At 33.6% G+C, this 15,109-nt stretch overlaps 1 protein-coding gene and 1 non-coding gene across 2 annotated transcripts; both read left to right on the forward strand.

The window, feature by feature from the left end:
- The first annotated feature begins 11,301 nt into the window (after positions 1 to 11,301).
- On the forward strand, positions 11,302 to 11,375 carry TRNAV-AAC. Its single transcript has one exon. It is a non-coding gene; the product is annotated as a tRNA-Val (tRNA).
- A 190-nt stretch (positions 11,376 to 11,565) lies between these two features.
- On the forward strand, positions 11,566 to 12,921 carry LOC120078278 (L-galactose dehydrogenase-like). Its single transcript, XM_039032503.1, has 2 exons — positions 11,566 to 11,815; positions 12,574 to 12,921. Exons 1-2 carry the CDS (start codon positions 11,634 to 11,636, stop codon positions 12,803 to 12,805), a joined length of 414 nt encoding a protein of 137 aa, XP_038888431.1. The 5' UTR covers positions 11,566 to 11,633; the 3' UTR covers positions 12,806 to 12,921.
- The last annotated feature ends 2,188 nt before the right edge of the window (positions 12,922 to 15,109 follow it).

Raw genomic sequence — 15,109 nt, forward strand, 5'->3', positions numbered from 1 at the left:
TGTTAGTAATATATATATATATATAAAATAATATTATCGGGTGTATTTATCTTAACGCTCAAATGCATCCCTTATTTCTTCTCTTCTTTTCTCGAAATAATTCACGCATTTGAAGAATGTTATCTGAGCAAGAGCATTTATAGGCAACATTCGAGCTCCTGTGAGGACTCCATTTATGCACTCTGATAGATTTGTTGTCATCCACCCATATCTGAATCCTCCATCATGTGCTTGAGTCCATTGCTCTGTTGTCAAAAAACTCAGACAACTCCGATTTATTCCTTTGATATCTTCAATTTCTTTATTGAACTTCTGAATTTGAAACTGATACCCGACACGATAAACATAATTTTTCAATGAATTAAATCTATACTTTTTATTAAAGTTGCTGACGATATGTCGTAAGCAGAAACGATGGTGACATTTTGGTCCCGTCCAACCATTTGCTGGATTGTTCACTGTGAGTGATAGTTTTAATAAATGATTTCCCATGAGATTTCATAAAATGAGTTTTAATGAAAAGACATTTCATCTGAAAATTTTGTGCCATGATTTACTCTAACGAATGCTTTAAAATGAACGTTGAATGCATGAACTATGTTTTTAGATGCTAAGTTATTTATGAGTTTAACATGTGTTTTTATGGTAAGCCTATGCAATGTTGTAACACTTGATGGAAGTTTTCCAAGGAAAATTTTATGAACATACTTTATGTTTTACAAGACACCATGCATTAGTGCTACTATGAAATCATGAAGTTTGAGTTTTTCAGTATGTGTATCTCATACGTATAATTATTTGTGCCTTGTATAAACCCTATTCTTATGTTGGTATCAAAGGTATTATAAGGTACCCAGTTTTCAGTGATATTAGGGATCCTTGACACTAAAGATATGGTAAGGTGGTTAGGAGCTAATACAACTCTGTGTGCATGTATGACTATGTTTCGACATTGAAGAGATCGAGCAAAAAGACTCTCTTTCAACTAAGGTTATAGGGATTGAGTAAAATGGCTCTCCCACATGTTCAAACAGAGGATAATGGAGTTTTCAGTATCATATTATAAGTTTTATTTTAGGGTTTCATAGAAATGTTGTTTATAATTTCAGTTTATTTTCAAACCCTGAAAGGATATATGAATATTTCTTATTTATGTTATTTAAGTTCTAAAGCGTGTTTTTATTTAAAATAGTCACTTACTGGGCTTTTCAGCTCACTTTTTAAAATGTTTTCCCCCCCATGTAGCGGTCGACGTCTCGAGGCCTAGCTACTCTGCTAGTCAGTCACATCCCAGATCTCTTAGCAAGTGGAAGTTTTAGGTGGCTCATTATGTTTTGTCTTTTAGTTATGTTCATGGCTTTAGAGAGGGATTTTGAGGAATGTTGTAATATAGATAATCTCGACCTGTGATGTCATGTATATAGCTATTTTGTATATGGTAAATCATATGTTGAGTTCTAGAGTATTATGATCTGTTAATCAGACTAAAGAAGTGTCAGTAGTTCAGATTACAGGAGTACATCAGGCAGTGTTTGTCATAGGAGGGTTGACAATTGCTGTCTTCACATACTTTCTCGGATTAAGAGGGTAATCTGGGGAGGTGTGTGATAGTTCATGCATCCAATCTAGAAGAATAATCCACAATATGAATGAGAAAGGGAGGAAGAAGAAGAGGAAGAAAGAAAAGAAAAATAAGAAAGAGAAGAAAGAGAGGCCTTTTACATTTATTGAGAATGGAAAAAAATCTAGAAATTTTCTCATCGATAATGGAGATTTCTCCATTTCTGCATGAACTTGAAAAAGAGGAACTTGTGGACCAGGTCCATGATTCCTTTGTACATATGTATTCTTATCTCAGTAAAAGCAAAATTTGAAGCCACGTGTAGCTTAAATCGTGGACTTGGTATACGATTCACATAATCTTGTATTGGGTCCATGATTTCTCGACCCTATTTTTGTCTATAATTTCATCTCAATCGTATTTTTGTTAGTATTTATTAAAATAACATTATTTTTAAAAAAATTCTGAATCAATATCATGTCCATTTGAACGAAAAAAAGACGTGTGCCAATCTAATAAAGGAGAGGCAGTGTGATTAATTAAGAACATACTAATTAAAACACATTCTCCCCAAAATTGTAAAGGTAATTGAGGCTGAAAAAGGAGAGCCCGTACTATATTTAAAAATGTTGGTTTTTTCACTAAACAACTGCATTCTGTTGTGGTCTTTAAACATAAGAAAATATGTGAATGACTCTCTTAGAAGCAAAAAAATTAGTAAAATATTACTTGGGAGCATTATCAAAACGAAAACATTTAATGGTAGCATGATATTGATTCTGAATTTAGGTAAAGAACTGAGGAACATAGTCAATGCATCTAACTTTCATTTCATTCAAGAACAACCATGTATATCTTGAATAGTCATAAACTATAGTCAAGAAATATTTATAACCGACATGAGAAGGAACTTGATATGGGACTCATATGTCGCAAGGAATTAAGTCAAATTTATTTGCAGCAATATATTATTGCATTGAAATGAAAGGCACTTTGTTTAGCTAACAGACAAATGGGACACCTATCAGAACAATATTGTTTGACATAATCAATATGCAAAAGACTTCCTAAAGCAGAAAAATGTTTCTCATAAGGATATCCCATTCTAGAATGCCAAGTAGAAAAACTATGTTTAGAAAAACAAACAGTAGTAGACTTATTAGGTTGTGTAGTAAACTTGAATGAGTCTTCAGTCAGATAAAGCCCTTTGAGATTCGTTCGAGTGTGGTGTTGGGAACATGGCTTCACAAGATAAAATTCACTCATTCTTGGTCATTGGGTAAGTAAATCAACTGCTCCCTTAAGGAATGAGCCTTGAATAATGAGGCACCCCATCTTCTCATTAGCCAGAGAGGGGTCTAGTTTATAGTTAGACTATAACTACTTGTTCATTAGAGGGATCGGGGGTACTTAAGGAGTTAGATGTTACTACAAGAGTAAAACGATAATTTGACCCAATTGTAGTTATAAGTAATTTTTTAAAGGTCAATTTAATGTTGATTGGTTATATTCATGGACACAGAAATATATCTACAGTGCGAAGAGTGCAACTGTCGATCTTTTGTGGAGTGACCGACAATTAATGAATGTTGATTAATTTAATTAAAGAGTTTAATTAATTAATCTCGTATCATTAGAGCTTCTAATCTATAGGTCCATAAGATCCCCTTGCTAGCTCAATAAGGGTTAAATAAAAATAAATTAATTTTGGATTAATTTGAATTGTTCAAATTAATTAAACGAGATTAATTGTATAAGATGCAATTAATATAATGTAAATGAGTACATTATAATATAAAGTTTGATGAGAGAGATAAATATTTGAATATGATTCAAATATTAATTATATGAATGAGATTCATATTAAAACTATAGGTTAAAATTAATATGAATATGATTGATACTATAACTATAGATTATGTGAGATAATATAGTTTGAATGTTATTCAAACATGTGGTATTTATATTAGATATGATATAATATAATGTTTTATTTTAATATAAAGTTCTATAATTTAATTACATTAAAATTGTTTTTAATGTAAATTAAATTATGGGAGTTATTGCAAAGCCCCCCTTTCTCTCACATAACTTTTCTTCTCAAAGAGTTCTCTCTAAAAAAAATCCCATTCCTTCACAAAAATTCAATAAACAAGCCCACAACTCCGTCTTGGTTCTTACCTAAAGAATTTCCAAAGAAAGCTTTGGCATTGGTGTCCAAGAGAAATCTTGAATGTTATTGTGTTCATGAGGAGGAGAAGAGTTCGTGATCTTTACGAAAGGAGAACGTGAAGAAGTGTTTTTTCATCAAGGGTAAGTTTCTCATCTTCCCTTTTGTCTATGTACCTTTTTTTTGTGGTCAACATGCTTAAAGTTGTTCATTGTTCTGTGTTTCTTCTAGTTTTTTATTTTGTCCCAAAAAGAATACTAACATAAAGGTGATCACTTGCTTCCGCATTGGGATTCAATCCCTTCAGCATGCTGCCATAAGATCCACAGGTATTCGAGATAGATTTGGCAAGGACACATACATATCAGAAACATGTTTGAAAGAAACAAATTGATCCTTCAATTATTAAACATGAGCTAAGGCCTCTGAATCAAGTATCTAGACATCAGATGGAGGAACGAAAGAAGAGAATATACCTACAACAGGAGTAGTTTGTGAGGATTCAATTTTTACTTTAGACAGATGAGACTAAAGCAAACTTAGTAAACCTTGGCATTGCTCAGTATATAAAGAACTCAGAGCATCAACAGGTGAATTGATTTTTTAAGGTACATCAGTAGACGATTTTGCAGTGCGATAATCCGAAGGGTAACCATGAACCTTGTAACATTTGTCTACAGTGTGTCCTTTTATTTGGCAATATGTACAAATAGGATGTTCTTTCTTTGTACTATTGCCAAAGGATCGATTGTTTCTTGTTGAAGTTGAAGAAGTATTCTTTACCATTAAAGCAGTGGCAGTAGATGCAACTGAAGAACTGATAGCAAAAGAAAGAATAACAACATGTCAATTAACTTTTTGAATAACTAAAGAAAAAACATGGTCAATGGTTTAGGCTCCATAAGATATAACTAAGTTCAAATTGGGGCGGAAGATTCATTAAGATCCATGAGAAAGGTCATAACGTTCTCTATCTAAAAGTAGGTAACTAAAATCTTTTACTCTTCCACAAGTACAACGTCCATACGAATAATCTGGATGATAAGAAACTAGTTCATTCCATAAACTCTTTGAGCTTCACAATGTGGGTGGAAACTGAATCTTCATTTTGAGCAAGATTGGAGAGCTCACGATGAATCTGAAAAGCATGAGGATAGTTCTTGCGTGGACACCAAGCATGAATAACTACATGACACATGGACAACATGAATAGTGATACATAGCCTTTGAGATACTAAGCAATGTACATCTATTTTCTATTATAATATTCATAATATATACCAAATATTTCAATGTTATCTCCTACAAATTTCTTTCCTTTAAAAATTATAAATATCTTTTTTAAAAAATAATAAATGTTTCAAATAAATAAACCAAAGAATATTAATTTTTTTTAATTAAACCTTTTATAGGACTGATTGAGAGGTTAATATATGTTGACTTTCCTTATATTTTTTAGGAGATAAAAAAATCTTTTATAAATGAGAGGTTAAGATGTCGACTTTTCTAATATTTTTGAGGTAATGAATTTACTTTAGAATGCTAAATTAAATTCAAATAAATTTTCTAATGGCCTTTGACCATTCATAATTATTGTTCATTATTTTAAATAATAGTGATCAATAAAACATGCGTCATATAAAAATCAAAACAAAAACAACAAAATCGACATTAAAGGTCTCAATTTATTTTTTTTCTTATTTTATTAAAAAATCTTTTTCATTTCAAACAAATATTCTCTCTCCCTTTCACATTCTCTTACCAAACCCTTTCTTCTCCAAATCTTCTCTCTCCCTTTCACTCTCTCTTACCAAACCCTCTCTTCTCCAACAATGTAGAGTCCAATCTTCAACAACGGATCTTTGATTTTGTGGATGTTGTCGTTGTCATAGGTCTCTATCCAACGTTTGGCATCTCTTTTCGTCTGGTGTCCATTCATCGTCGACCAAATTCACTTCTCCGTCGTGTCGTTGACCAAATCGACCAGATCTGTTTGTTCGTCGTCGACTAAATCCAATTCTCCATTGTGTCGTCAACCAAATCGACTAGATCTATCCGTGTCGTCGCTCATCGACCAAATCCACTTCTCGCTGGACATTCCCTTTTTCAGTTCCACCGACCACCTACAGGTAAACTTTGAACACTGATGTACGTTATTCCATATAAAAGGAGAATCACACGTTACATGAAAATTTAACATGGATTTGTAAGCTACTTGAGAAGAACTTATCGATCGAGTCGAACAAACTGGAGTTATAGGATCACTGTCTATGACTTCTTTACTGTGTTAAGTACCAAGAATAGGTTTATTTCATCCAATATTTACGTCTCGTTCGTCAGGATGCATTTGAAATCAATTTCTCATGCCCTCACTGAAGGAACTCTTATAAAAGAGAACCCATGAGTGGAAGCACGATCGATCCAAATCCATTGTGACAGAATTAAAGGCATTCACAAACATACAAACTAATTATGCATCTTCTAACAAATTACAACATGCTTTCATAAATAAATACACAAGGGCACGAGAGACATACCTTTGAAGAAATCTTCTTATATAAATCTCTCGCTCTCGTAAAGCCTTGGAACAACAATCTCTTGCTCTCACCCAAATCGCCTACCCAATCGTCTAGTGGTCACAAACAATCTTCTCCACGAAAAAGCACCCTCTTAGACACCACCACTCGACAACCTTGGTATTCTCGGAGTGAGAATCCAAGAGGTGTAGGCTCTGTTAGATTTAGTAGAGAGTTGGAGGCAAGTAAACGATCGAACCAAACGACTAAGCAAGTGGGAGAATGAACTGTCTATCGCATAGAATTTGTGTGCTTGATCGTTTTCACGATTGTTGAGAGAAACTCGCTAGGCACACGATCGTTTAGTAAATTTCTTTACACGATCGTTTAGAGAAAGGCGCTTACGCTATCATTTAGGCTGTCGCTTAAAAGGCTGTTGTGTAGTCTCTAATCAGCTAAACGATTGGTAATGTTCTTAATGAAGCGATTCCTTTCAAAATGAAAACATTTTTTATTTTATTCTTAGTTACGAAAACTGAATATAACCTCCCACTTTCATGCACGGTTAAAGGAGAAACCACCCACAATTATCATATAATTGTTTTAGTTATAAATAAATATAATAATTAACTTATCATATTATATTTATAACCTATAGTTTTAATATCACATCATATGTAACATTTAAACTATAGTTCCTTTCTCCTTTATTCAATATAAATCATATTTATACCAAAATCCTCCAATTAATGTATCTCATACATCATATCAATTATATCATATAATTGAACCAATTTAATCTTATCATATATAATCAAACTCGCTCTTGTCAATTTGAACACTTCAAATCGACTCAAATAACTTGAATCCATTGAGCTACCAAGGGGACCTTATAGACATATAGCTTGAAGCTCTAACAGTATGTGAATAGCTGACGAAATTCTTTAATCACGAGATCCACCATCCGTTAACTGCCGGGCACCCCACTAAAGACTGCTAGCTACACTCTTCTTACTACAGATATATTTATGTGTCCATCGGATATAACCAGTCAACAGTACGATAACCCTTCACAGATCACTCGTAAGTATAGCTGGGCCAATTTACCGTTTTGCCTCTGTAGTTACATCTAACTCCTTAAGTACCACTGATCTCTCTAATGAACAATACATCATAGTCCTACTATGAGTGGACACCTCTTGGGCAATACATCATAGTCCTACTATGAGTGGACACCTCTTGGGCAATGAGAAGGTGTGTGGCGCCACATCGTTTAAGCCTTGAAATCAGCCTTTAAGGGAGTAATCTATCAACTTACCCCTGTTTCAGGAAAGGAGTGAATTCCATCTTGTGTAGCTGAGTTCTTAGCTCCCCAATTAGACGACTCCCCAAAGTGGTAGGTTTGAGTCGGTAATCTGGCCACTCGCATCCATGCAAATCAAAGGACCACCCTCATATGTAGAAGTTCCCAACTCACTCAAGATTAAAGTCATGTACCTATGGTCATCATAGTGAAATGAAAGTTTCTGTCATGAACGACTTATATAACGAGACTAAACACTTCGTGGTTCGATCTTATACAAACTTCTTTGTATAGGACGCCTCTGCTCGCATGTCTCCACATGAATGATCAGGATCAGACCATATGTAGTACGTCACAACACTTGTAACTATCTACAAAGCGGGTCATATCCATAGTGTTACCAGGTATTTACAAACTATAGGACCCTATGAGAGTTTAGGGCATCAACCCCAACACTCACAGCATGCCCCAAAAATGACCCTAATATCACTGACATTTCACAGTTATTTTTGCCTCCTACATTTAGAAGATCACATTATCCTTAGAACTGTGTTTATCAAGTTATGGGACAAATTCTTTTACTGATGCTGATAGTTGATAATAATATGATATATATGGTACAACTCCTAAACAAATTTTTCACCTACATAACTCTTATGCTTTTTTTAGTACAATCAGGGGAGGGGTGGGGGGATTCGAACCATGGACCTTATAGTCATTAACACATCTCGAATGCCAATTGAGTTGTTCTCACTTTCGCACATAACTTATATGTTGGAAGAAACAGTTTTTTATATTTGAATCAGATTCGACATTTATGAATAATTATAATGAAGAGCTGCAATTGGCTAAAAGGAAATTCCAACTGTTCTATGGCTGTAGCTTTGGGAATAATTTGGATAACTTTGCATATGAATAAAATTCAGATGTTGGAAGAAGTAAACGTTTTCCTATTTGAATTAGCATGAAGAAAATGGAATATGTTCTATGGTTGCATATACTGATGCAACTGATGAATTTGCTCTTCTTTTTGTATGGTATTAATTGAATTGAATTTTCATGTAACGTGCAATTCTACAGGTAAACCTTTTTATTCCAGGTCGTATTTGTATACCCATCAACTCTGATGAGTTTGATCCTACCACTGTGCCAACTGTTGCCTAAGTAAAACAACAAGAAATAAAGGCATATAGCATAAATATTATACTTTTTCCTATTGATTTTTCATCGAGGAAAATGTTTAATTTTCATACATAATACATAGCAATTGTTCCATTTTGGTTTCTAAGCAACAAGTTGAATTATAATGATGGATTGCAGCTCCTAGAAGAACTTAATGCAGCAGAAATAGAAGTAGATAGTGAGACTGGTATGCGATATTGAATCTTTACTATAGATTCGTAAGACTCTTGATTTATTTGCTGGGGTAGCTGCATTAGTATAACTGAATATTGTGATTAACCAATGTTGTTATAATCTTTTGCTTTATGACAGACTGGGATAGGATAACTAAATACAGATTGTGATATTTGTTTGGATTGATAGAATTTTGAACATTGTTGAGTTTTTATTTTTGGCTTTTCATTTCATTGATAAGAACTGAGTCCATGAGTCTGGAGGTATAAGATCGAATACCCATGTGACAACTTTTGAGATTTGAAGTCAAGTGAATAATAAGATATGAGTTTTTGCAAATCATTGTTGTTTATGTTGTTTGTTCTGTTGAGATAAGATTGTTGTTTGAATATTTTTGGAAGTGCATTTCTTTGTACATGTGTTAAAGTAATTTTTTTTTTGTATTGTTGTGGTATGTTGCCGAAATTTTTCTAAAACATAAGAGTTATAAAGTTAGTTGTAGGTTCAAATATGGTAATATTCCTTAGTTTAACATTGAAATTTGGGATCATTATAATGACTATTGTGCAGTTATAGTAGTTGTTTATGGGTTGAGTTTATTTCTTTCGTTATTTATAAATTGCTTATATTAACGCTACTTCTATTTGTTTGTTTATACTCTCTCATATGATATTGTTCGCACGAGTACATGGAGGTTCTGGATAGATGGCATAACAGACTCATCCATAGAATAGAGAAAAGAATAGCAAGTTTTGCATTCATTCCTTTTGGTAAGTTTGTAAAAATATAGTTTCCATACTTCATGCTTTTAGTATGATTAATTTATTTTTAAATTATTCTTGATTTTATATACTTAAGCAAGCATGTCTTCTTTGTAGATTTGTTGGGATAGTAATGACACTCCAAAGTAGACAACTAGCTCTCTCAATCTTAAGTTAATTTTTTGTATTTGTTGAAAGTTAAGTTGTATATACAAAAGCAATTAAGATTTAATTTTGGGATGATTTTGATACGTAAGCAGTCAACTACTACTTTGTAAGTATAAATTTTGTTATTCTCTTTGGAAACTAACTATTATTCGTACTTTGTGAGCAAGACTTAGATTTAAATTTATGTGTTTGTTGAGAGCTTAATATATAAAAACAATTCTTGTTTGTGGATAAATTATTATAATGTCGTTTTATCTTTTTGACCGACATTAAAAATGGATTGAACAATGACATTTAAAAAAACGGACAATATCTGAAAAAAGTAGACAATAATTTTGGGCTTTAATGTCGATTTAAAACTGACATTAAAAGGCTTTAATGTCGGTTGAAAACTGACATTGAAGATCGTGTTATAAAAGGTCTTTAATATCGGGTTTAAGCCGACATTGAAGATGGTGTACAATGTCGGTTTAAAACCGACATTAAAGACAACCGACATTAAAGACCTTTTATAACACGATTTTTAATGTTGGTTGTCAACTGACATTAAAGCCTTTTAATGTCAGTTCTAAACCGACATTAAAGCCCAAAATTCTTGTAGTGAAGTTTATAGTATGGACTCTTCCTCAAAGCATAGTTTCTTTACTTGAGTTTATAGTATGGTTTTTTATCTATTTCATTGTCCTTATGCCTCTAATAGGCTTATTTCCCTTAAGCTATGTGTCCATTTGCTCCTTTAAGGCTTCTTAGTGTGACTCTTCTTCAAGTAGTTGTCTCATATTTTGCCTATGCTCCAAAGATAGCCTTCTCCCCATCTCAACTCCTTTGATTCGTACCCATGAGTTGGGCATTCCCTTGATCACGTTGCTTCTTCCAATGTATGGTACTTCTTACCTTTACTTAGCTTGGTCAACCATCTCTTATTTTTCTCTTGTTCATTTTCACACATGGCCTACCAAGATATCTCGAGGTGTGATGCACTCTTCTTTCACTGGACTACCTTCAACACATGGTTACCCCATCTTGGCAACACTTAGCAATTTATTTCCATGCTAAGTACCTTTGTGTGCATCAACCTCCTAAAGCATAACTTTCCTTATCTTTGTCAACTCAAGCCTTCCTCCTCAAGCTTTTCCCAGGGCCAATGCAAGCCATGTTTCCAAGAATCTTGAGTCACTCTTCACAAGTCACTCCACCTCGGAGAGTCCTTAGGGAAAAGTTTTAGAGTTTACATAACAAAACATAAAAACATATGAATGAAAGTGGTGTTACAAATTTAATTTTCAAAAACTGAAAATAAAGAATGGGTTCGATATTCCTTATTAAACAAGCTTTAAAAGTTGGATTAACGTGGTCAATATGTTTATTGTGGTTAAAAATAAAATTTATCAAGTAAAAATTGTGGTGAAATATAAATAATTTGAAGTTATAAAATAATATGCTGCTTGTCTTAATTGAAGCATTAAGGTGTCGTGGTGTAGTTGGTTATCACGTCAGTCTAACACACTGAAGGTCTCCGGTTCGAATCCGGGCGACGCCATTCAAATTTTTTTCTTTTTTATTTATTTATTTAATTTCTATTTCTTTGGTAACCTTTAATATTTAAAGTATAGTTGGTAATGGCCGCAAAAATGGGGGAATCCAACGGATCTTAAAGGATCGAATTGAATGGCCCATCTGCGGCCTGGTCCCCCAACTTGGCGTTTTTCTTCCATAATTGGATAATCCCTTTTTCACTTCCTTTCCCGGGAAAATCTTGCATTGCTCTTACTTAATTCTGTTAGCTTCATCGGAATCAATGGCGGCTTCTTATCCCAAGCTCCAGTTACGGGACCTGGGAAACACCGGCCTCAAAACCAGCAGTGTCGGCTTTGGTGCTTCCCCTCTCGGCAGCGTCTTCAGCCCCGTCTCTGAGGAGGATGCCGTCGCCGCCGTTCGTGAAGCCTTTCGTCTTGGCATCAACTTCTTCGACACCTCCCCGTATGTCATTCATTCTGTTTCTGTGAGAATGAGGGTGGAATTCATCGATTATTCTGTTTGTTTACTCGAAGTTTTGTATTGCGTTTTGCTTTTTTGCTGAGGTTAGTTTAGGTAGATGGTAGATATAACAAATGTCAAAATTGCAACGTTTTTTTCAGGTTTGATGTCTAACTGGATGTTGTTGAAAATTTAGGTATGCCAATGGCTTTCAGAAAATCTACATATCATTCGTTTTTATATGTATAATTCATTGGTAAGGATTATAAGGGAGGAAAACCTGGAGACTTCTCTGGGAGTGCCAATTTGCGAGATTGTGTGGAATGGTTTCTTTCTGGAGTCTAATTTTATGCCTTGCTCGTCATAGAGACATTCGTTTGATGATCGAAGAGTTCCTTCTTCATCCATCTTTCTAAGAGAAATGTCATTTTCTGTGGTTTGCAGGAGTGTGAACGTTGTTGAGGGACACTAGTGAGGTTTCATGTTTCCCTTTGGATTTTGATTTCGTAGACTTTATATAATTATTCCATGAACAATATCTTACTTAGTTGGAAACCCTTTCTTTAGAGATTTTTTTTGTGGGTTTGCCTTTTTGAATGCCCTTATATTCTTTAGTTTTGTTATTTCTAAATAGAAGGAGTTGTTTCTATCCAAATAAAATAAAAAAGAAAAGAACAGAAAAAATGGATCAATGTTGTGATTTACTAATGTCTTGCTCTAGTACTTAATTTGGGTTTGCTTCTTCGACTACATGCATAAAGGTACTATGGAAGGACCTTATCAGAAAAGATGCTTGGTAAGGGACTGAAAGCTCTAGGAGTTCCAAGGAGTGAGTATATAGTGTCAACAAAGTGTGGGAGATATGGTGAGGGTTTTGATTTCAGTGCTGAGAGGGTGACAAGGAGCATTGATGAGAGTTTGGCTTTCTTAACAAAACAGTGTGCAAGAACTGTATTTGTGATCTTCCATCGGTTATTTTTGATTTCAGTGTAAGATCTTCCATCGGTGCATGTATTTGTGATCGGTTCTGGTTTTCTTAACAAAATAGTGTGAAGTTGTAAGACTGGCCTAAGAACTGTGTTGAAATATCTCGAAACTGTCTCACTAGACCTCGAAAAGTTTCTACGTACCACTTGATTCTTGACATCGTGTGCAAGAATGTGTAGGAATATCACAACCATCTCTTCGACGTCCATACATCTTGTTGGTTCCAAACAACCAGTCGACCGTAGCATATTACATAGAATCGTAAAGGTACGTCTATCCATTGGGGTACTTTCACGACATGTCAAGTCACTCTCGTAAATTAGACGAAAGAAGATCAACTGCCTAATGTAGTGCCTAGCATATGTCGGTTGTCTCTCTATCCTTCGGTAGTTGTTCAATAACGTGGTTAGTGTTATGAACAACTGTATTTGAGACTGCAAAATAATTCTCATGATCGAAAAGAGGTCTTCAATAGTATCCATCTTAATAGGGAAAGGGATACACAAGTTGTTCCTGAAAGGGTAAGATATTTGGCGGATTATGTTTTATGATTAAGAAAAAATAGCAAACAATGTCAAGCATCGGTATTGGGCATATTGGGTTAAAGTTTAGATTTATGGTGTTATTTCCCAATATACCTATAATAATCTAAAAATACATATTTTCAAGGGCTTGGTGGGTTTTTTTCCTAAGGATAGGGTTCGGGGTATTTTAGTTAAGTCCTTTTAAGGGCCTAGTGGGTTCTTTTTTTTTCTTTTTTTTTTCTCTCTTTCTTATTCTTCTTATTTTTTTTTCCTAGATTGGTTTATGAACAATTTGTATCAGCTTCTAAAAACTTGTCATACTCCTAGTTCCTAGGACAAACAAATTTTCACCGAAAGATGTAGAGGTGTTAAAACGATGTATATAGAAAAAAATATACATTTTTCCATACTTTCAAAACTTGGTGAGCCGATTGTATGAATATTGGTGTGCAATATTTTTTTAATTCTTATGTCACCAATTAAAAACTATATTTTTCAAAAATTAAACATTTGTTATAATATTAATACCATCGTTTCATTACAATTACATAATTAACATCGTTTCATTACAATTATATAATTAAAAAGAAATCAATTTTCATTGTGAAACGATAGTAAGACATACTAAAATTAATCCTGAAACTAGCTTGATAATAACACACCAAAATGTATAGAATATGTTCTTATTGAAACTGAAAAAAAGAATTGAAATGAACGTATTATTAGATAAAAAAATTACATAACAGTACTATTTCACCCATAATTCATCAAAAATTTGAGAAGTATCAGATTAAAAAATATAATGTCGCCAACTATAAATAAAAAAAATTTGTGAACAAGTATTTCCAAAAAGATGTGACCAACAATTAACAAATAACATATTTCCAAAAAAAAAAAAAAAAAACCCTAAAAAAGGGAGATACTTTGAACCTCAAAATAACAAACTTTCTCAAACTAATTAGGAATGATTTGTGCAATTAGTTTGGACCCTACAAGAAACACAAAATAAAGATAGTTAGATTAGAAATAAAATAAAATAAATTGAACTAACCAACAACAAAAAATAAATTGAACTAAAGAGTAACCAACAAAAACATACATTTTTTAAGGTTTAAAACCCATAGTGGAGAAAGACACTGGAAATATAAAAAGTATGAGTGAGAAGTCATCTATAAATAGAAAAGGGAGGAAGAAGTGGTTGTTGGAGAGAGTTTGGTGCATTGGAGAAAGAAGTGATTGTTGGAGAGAGTTGGGTGCATTTATTAAAGAGTGAAATTAATGAACCAAATATGACAAATATGGCAGCAGAATGAACCAAATCAATGAACCAAATATGACAGTAGAATGAACCAACAAAAATGACAGTAGAATGAATTTGAACATATAAGATAAGATCGGTCCTTGGAAGAATCCAATAAAAACAATGAACCAAATCATCATATCAAATTTTTGTAAAACTAAAAAGTAAGCTATGAACTGGAAAAAAATATTTATGTAATATAACACAAAAACTCTATTAAATTAGCTATCAAATTTGAAATGAAAATCAGATTAGGATGAGCGAGATCCTCCTCATGAGTGAGATCCTCCTCATGAGTGAGATCCTCCTCATGAGCGAGATCCTCCTCATGAGTGAGATCCTCATGAGCGAGATCCTCATGAGCGAGATTCAGCCCACATTTCTAGCAAGATTTCCTTCTAGAGTGAGATCCTCATCACAAAATTAGTGAGATTTCTTTCTAGAGCGAGATTCCCATCACAAAATTAGCGAGATTTCATTTGTCGA

The sequence above is a fragment of the Benincasa hispida genome, chromosome 5, assembly GCF_009727055.1.
Source record: "Benincasa hispida cultivar B227 chromosome 5, ASM972705v1, whole genome shotgun sequence".
In the NCBI taxonomy this organism is placed as follows: Eukaryota; Viridiplantae; Streptophyta; class Magnoliopsida; order Cucurbitales; family Cucurbitaceae; genus Benincasa; species Benincasa hispida.

What these genes read in the sequence shown, in the direction of transcription:
- LOC120078278 (XM_039032503.1), top strand. Translation starts at nt 11,634, where the DNA reads ATGGCGGCTTCTTATCCCAAGCTCCAGTTACGGGACCTGGGAAACACC. An exon ending in AACTTCTTCGACACCTCCCC is followed by an intron (nt 11,816 to 12,573) that starts GTATGTCATTCA and finishes ACATGCATAAAG; the next exon opens with GTACTATGGAAGGACCTTAT.